The 6,093-nt window shown below is 55.9% G+C and overlaps 2 protein-coding genes across 2 annotated transcripts in view; one reads left to right on the top strand and one right to left on the bottom strand.

Annotated features, from left to right (window-relative positions):
* Positions 1-247, top strand: part of ALPK3 (alpha-kinase 3) — a gene marked incomplete at its 5' end in the record, with an annotated part of 22,196 nt that extends 21,949 nt beyond the window's left edge. The window contains one exon of the mRNA XM_009866388.1: positions 231-247. Within this exon, the coding sequence (XP_009864690.1) occupies positions 231-247 (17 nt within the window). The remainder of the gene's footprint in view (positions 1-230) is intronic.
* Positions 248-945: 698 nt separating this feature from the next.
* SLC28A2 (solute carrier family 28 (concentrative nucleoside transporter), member 2) overlaps positions 946-6,093 on the bottom strand; it is an 8,014-nt gene continuing 2,866 nt past the window's right edge. Inside the window, exons 7-17 of the mRNA XM_009866387.1 lie at positions 5,997-6,074; positions 5,558-5,638; positions 5,175-5,255; positions 4,907-5,032; positions 3,619-3,749; positions 3,260-3,428; positions 2,878-3,075; positions 2,394-2,475; positions 1,564-1,662; positions 1,161-1,272; positions 946-1,072 (exon numbers count right to left, since the gene is read on the bottom strand). Of these exons, the coding sequence (XP_009864689.1) occupies positions 946-1,072; positions 1,161-1,272; positions 1,564-1,662; positions 2,394-2,475; positions 2,878-3,075; positions 3,260-3,428; positions 3,619-3,749; positions 4,907-5,032; positions 5,175-5,255; positions 5,558-5,638; positions 5,997-6,074 (1,284 nt within the window). The remainder of the gene's footprint in view (positions 1,073-1,160; positions 1,273-1,563; positions 1,663-2,393; positions 2,476-2,877; positions 3,076-3,259; positions 3,429-3,618; positions 3,750-4,906; positions 5,033-5,174; positions 5,256-5,557; positions 5,639-5,996; positions 6,075-6,093) is intronic.

Raw genomic sequence — 6,093 nt, 5'->3', positions numbered from 1 at the left:
ATGCTGAGGACACCAGCGCTGCTATGGGCGCTGGCCAGCGTGGCAATAAGGATGCTCTACCTCACATGGGGCGCTTGGAAGTGGGGCAAAGGGGTGACCTCTCCAAGCCAGGAGCTGCTTTGGCACATATGGGTGTCCACCCCACGGGACTTACCCTCTTCTTGCCCACCTGCCATACACAGACCCCATATGCTCCCTACCCATGACATGGTCATGTTTTTATTGTGAAGAGCCTCCTGCTCCCTAAGGGTTTGGAGGAGGTGGATGGGTGCCGGTGATGCCACCCTGCGTGGCAGCATCCAAAACAGGTGGCTCAGAGCAGCCTGGCGGAGGGAGGAAGGGAGCGGGCTGGGAAGATGGTGTGCTCTGGGGTCCTGGTGCTTTGTTCTTGGGTCATTGTAAAATAACGATCTACATAAGGCGGCCAGCTTGGTGGATGGGGGCTCTCGAGTGCAATAAAGCGAGAAGGACTGGTCTGTTCCCCTGTGCCGTGGCGCCTGCAGAGAAGATGCCCCCAGGCACAGCAGGACGGGGCAGTTTTGTGTTCAGGAGGAGGAAATGGCTTTGAGTAATCTCTTTACCCCCATCCGCACCCATGGGGGAGAAGAGGGTCGCTGGGGCACCTCAGCTTGCCAGGTCTGCAGTGAGCACTGGCTACAGGGCGCAGCCTGAGCCAAGCACCGCAGGGGACAGCCACAGTCAGGGGGCTGAAGGCAAGCACACAGGGTTTCCATGATTTATTTGGGAGAAGTTCCCTTGTGTCTGCAACGCCAGCACCTATGAGTGCTGGCTGCAAGGTCCATATGGATCTCTGTCATCGCTGGAGAAGACCAAACGCAAAGGTATCTCTCTTTTTTTTGGCATTTTCTACTTTTGGGGCCAGGTCTTGCAGACCCTGGTGCTCCCAGGCCCTCGCCCGCAGAGCAGGCAGCTCTCCACACATTTCTAGGTGGTTGTCCCTGCACAGGATGTGTGGTTGTAGTGCCCGCAGCACTGCGTCAGGCACTGCACGCTCTCTGCCACGCCAGTCCAGGCTCCTGTGAAGGAGAGTGTCCCATTCTCGAGCACCGAGCTGGAAGGAGAGAAATGTGGTCAGGACAAGCTGTGTGGCTGGGGACCTACCACCTGGACCATATGGCTCCGGGGCCCTTTGTACCCACCTGGCAAAGAGCTGCTTGCAGCACATGTACATGGTGTAACTGGTAGAGCTGAAGTTGGCTGTACTGAGGAAGGTCACGCAGTCGCCCAGCTCCGTTGGCACGTGAAGGAGACCTGAGGGACAAGGTCTCCTGGCTGGGGCTCTTGAGGGGCCATGTGTGCAAATCCCATGCCCTTGAAATGTCCCCAGCCCAGACGAGGATGTGGGGTGCCAGCAGAGCTATGCAGCTTGGGCAGTCCCTGGCAAAGCCATGAGGGACTAACAGAAGGTTTGGAGACCCTGGCAGAGCCATAGGGAGGATGGGCCAGCCATTCCCATCCCCGCACCTCCATTTATTGAGTTCTTCAGCCCTTTGCCTGTCTCTGCCCGGTTCTTTCTGGCCCAGGCAGCATGCAGGGACCTACCTGCCAGGCAGGCATTGAGCATGGAGACGCAGATGCCGGTGAGCAGAGCTCTCAGCACAACGGAGGCCAAGTCGCCCTTCCGGTGGGGTACCATGGAGGCTATGGGGGTAAAGCAGAAGTCGGGGCGAGTCAGATCCTTCATCCAGCTCTTTCCCAGGATGGGCACAGGCAGGGACATTCCCCAGGTCCCCAGATGGGTTTACCACACGGTGCCCACCTCAAGCCCTGGTGCTGGGGAGCACTTGGCGATCACAGCCAGCACCCAGCACGCTGTCTGCCCATCCTGGCAGCTGAGGGTGCTAGCAGAGCACTGTGCCCACCCTGGACCCATGGGTGGTCAACCAGAGACCTCGGCGCTCTCAGCGCTGAAGTCTCTGCTCTTTACCCCATGGCTGGGTGGCACCTGGGCTTGTGGAACACGCACGTGCTCTTGCCCATGAGGGTGCAATGCAGAATCATAGACTCATAGCACGTTTTAAGTTGGAAGGAACCTTAAGTATCATCTAGTTCCAATCTCCTCGCCATATACAGGGACATCTCCTGCTAGACCAGGTTGCTCAAACCCCCATCCAGTCTGGTCTTGAACACTTCCAAAGATGAGACATCCAAAACTTCTCTGGGCAACCCGTTCCAGCATCTCACCACCCTCATAGTAAAGAACTTCTTCCTAAATTATCCCTATTGTGTCATGTGAGTCCTGTTCCTTATCTGTGTGCAGGCAGAGACCTAACATGGAGGCTTGAGTGCTGCAAATTCCTTCTGCCCCTTGCTCCCCAGGCCCAGGATTCCTTGTGCCGTGCCCAGGCATCCAGGACAGGGGTCACACTCACTCAGGCCTCCGAGCATGATCCCGATGGAGCTGAAGTTGGCGAATCCACAGAGTGCAAAGGTGGCGATGCTCTCGGCTCGCTCCTGGAGGACACAGTGGCAGGGAATGGTCATTTCCACCCAGGAGCAGCCCCAAAGCACCATGTTGTAGCTCCCAGCCCAGCCAGATGTGACAGACATGAGTTCCCCACCTCAATCCTTTCTCCTTCAGCTATTTTTGGGAGCAGGAGTGGAAATGGTTGTCAGCCTCTCCCTGGGAGAGGCTGGGCTGAGGGCACAGGTGATCCTGTAGCACCACCATCTGCCCCATCAAGGTGCAAGATAAAGGTCTTCACTGACTCCTTTGGGATGATTCCGTACCCAGCAGTTAGTGAACATCCAAGTCTAGTTGGACATGGGTGCTTTCCCACCCCAAACACCGTGATCTCCCTGCCTGCCCACCACCCCTCAGCCTGCCCAGGTCCCACGCCATGTTTTGCCCCTCACGGATATCCACTGCTTCTGGCTCCCATTCCACTCCTCCAGGCCTGACAGACGGTTCTTCTTGTACGTGGACAGCTGCTGGTACGCCACAAACTCATTCAGGAAGATCTTGATCCCCAGGAGCTCGGCCACCAGCGGTGAGTCCGCCCAGTCTGCCCCCATAAGAAAGGCTACGGGCATGAGGACGTAGGAGCAGATCACCTGGGAAAAGTGTCCCAGAAGGGAGCAACTCAGCTGATCACCTACACAGCCCCCATCTTGGACACTCCCTGCTAGCATTTGCCAAACACCTGTCAGGGGTCTCGGCAGCCCACTGAGGTGGTGGGAAAAGATGGGAGTGGGTTGAAGGTGAAGGATCTGGCAGCCCAGATCCATTGGGAAGTACCTGGAAGGAGAGTCCCTCAATGTCAACCATCTCCCCAAACCAGCGCAGGGCAGCATTGATGAACTCCAGCACTGCCAAGAAGGCAATAAGGTTGGCCGCGATGTTGGCCACCAGCCCCACAGAGGCAGCAGCCCCGTTGCTCGCAGCTTCCAGGATGTTCTGCTCTTCCCTGCGTGGATAAAGATCCTAATGGGCTCATGGTGTCCCCTGTACAAGGTCAGCTCTCACTCCATGGATGCCTGCACACCACAGGCTCTCCCAACCATGGCTGCCCACGGCATCCACTTGTGCCCCCAGATTGTCCCCATGGCTTCCTCACATGGGCAGTCCCACTCCACAGTCCGTCTCCTCACGCTCACCCTCTGGAGAGGCGGATGCTTGCTTTGCCTTTGAACTTGGACTCTTCCACTTCAGGGTAGATGAGCTTGGACATGGCGAGGGCACAGGGCGCAGCCATCACGGAGGCAGCAATCAGCGACGCCGCATCTATCTGCAATGCACACACCATGGGCTTAGGACACCCCCATGCAAGACCAGGGCATCCCAGCAGCAACATTTGGAGAAGTTCAGGGTGCTCTGTTAGCTCAGAGTGGGAAAAACTGAGACATCTCAGCTGGTCACGGCACATAGGGCAGCTTGCCTGGATGGTGGCACTGCTGGAGCTGCAGCAGTTGTGGCCTTGGAGATGTTAATCTCTCCTGCTGTTTGACCTCATCGTGATGATTCTTGCCCCTTCCTCATCCCTTTTTTATCAGTGTCAGAGTGAGAGGTTGCACAACATCGTGAACTTCTACCCGCTGACAAAGAGACACACTCCCGGTCTCGCCCCTTCCCTGCCCACTCCAAGTGGAAACGTCTCATTTCTCTGACCTTTCACCCTTGGCTCCTCGTTTAAGAAGACTAATTAATGTTTAAATAGCAGAAGCTCAGCCAGCGGGTCGAGGAGAAGGTTACAGAGCACTGATGAAGCCACCGTGTCCAGGGCAGAGACACAAAGAAGAGGAGAGGACATCCCTGGGGAGAGTATCAGGGCACAGGACCACCAAGGTGATGCTGGAGGAGCAGGGCTTGTTTGGCTGGGAGAAGCCAAGGAGCTGGGTTTGTAGTTGTGGTTCCCAGCATCTTAAAAGGAGGCTGGAGGAAGATGCTGCTCAGAGATGTCCAGTGAAAGGCTGAGAAGCAACAGCTTTTCGGTGGGGAAATCTCAGTTGGATATTAAGGAAAGAACTTCTTCCGTGTGATCGAGGCAACTTTGGCGTGGACCAGAGCATCCATGGGGATGTTCACCACCAACCTCAACAAGCCCCTGGGCATCCCCTTGGGCTTTGCCATCACCTCATTTGGGCAGGAGGGTGGAGCAGAGACCCTCCCGAGTGTCCTTCCAGGTTAATTATCCCATGATTCAGTGAGAGGACACACAATGAGGGTCTCATGGCAGTGCCTTCTACCTGCCTGGACTCCAGGGTTCTGGTCATGCCAGGGAAGGTGAGACAACACAGAGACACCTTGCCCTCACCCTGCCTGTGGAAGGGCACCATGGGGCACCACCATGGGGTGGTCTTCTCCCACCCACAAGTCCAGGGAAGTTCTTGTGTGTCAGGACACCATAGCAGGGAGCGTGTGGGACACGTCCATGGATGCACTCACCCCAAAGGATATGTAGGCCCCCATCACGCTGCCTGCAATGGTGGAGAAGCCACCAGTCATCACAGCGTGGATTTCCGAAAGGGTCATGTCTTCAAGGTATGGGCGTATGAGCAGTGGGGCTTCAGTCTGCAAGAGATAAAATCTTGTTGTCCTCAAGACAGGGCCACGCAGGGCCAGAGGTCTCCTGGGAAGGGAGGAGAAGACCCTTTCTCCAAGGCAGGCTCAGCTGCAAGGCCTGAGGATCTGGATCTCCTGCCGAGGACCTTACCTGTCCCACGAAAATGTTCCCTGCCACGCTCAGGGTCTCCGTGGGGGTGGTGCCCATTGAGACCTGAAGCAGCCAGGAGATCTGGGGAAAGACAAGGCCACTATGGTCACAAAGGCTGCTGGCACCCTGCCACCCACCCCATGAAGCAGGACACTATGCAGCCCTCAGACCGGGTAGCAACATCAGGTCCAGGATTGGTATTTCTCAGGAAGACATGTGAAAAAGAGGGAGCTTGCGTGTATTCCTTTAAGCAGGATAAATCAGCCCAAATCAGTGCCATAACAATTTTCCTGGGACATGCCCCAGCCGATCATAGCAGTCAGAGAACCCACCAGGTTCTTCTCCGTTCCATCAGCATCCTAGAGCCAGGTGTGAGGCCCTACCTTGACAATGATCCACTGCATGACACCGAGGTAGTACAGGATGGACATTATACAACTGAAGAAAACAACGATGGGCAGATTCTGCAGGCAAGGTATAAGGGCACATAGTTAGAGAAGAGATGAGCAGCACATCTAAGTACACTTGGGGACCAAGTCCCTACATCCCATGATCTGGACGTGTTGTATAGTTTTCCATAGCCAGCCCACATTATTGGGGTACCACAACACTGGGCCAAGCTGGCAGGAGGGACAGGGATCAGTACAAATCCCCTATGGCACTGAGGAGGTCCACAGGTGGCTACAAAGCCAAGGGGGACCCATCCTTGAGCTAGTTGAACTCTGCTGCAGCAAACTTGGCTGCATTTAGCTCTGCACTCTCCAGGACAGAAGAAAACCAGGCCCTGCCTCTCCCTCTCTATCTTCCATTCTCCAAGCTGACCTGAAAGGCAAAGACTTCTTCAATGAGCGTGTTCCCAAAGACGAAGCTGGAACCAGCTGTGGTGTAGCCCAGGAAGACCTGCAAGTGGAGAAGTTAC

The sequence above is a fragment of the Apaloderma vittatum genome, unplaced genomic scaffold, assembly GCF_000703405.1.
Source record: "Apaloderma vittatum isolate BGI_N311 unplaced genomic scaffold, ASM70340v1 scaffold31183, whole genome shotgun sequence".
Lineage (NCBI taxonomy): Eukaryota > Metazoa > Chordata > Aves > Trogoniformes > Trogonidae > Apaloderma > Apaloderma vittatum.
This window is presented reverse-complemented; position numbering and strand designations above follow the sequence as displayed.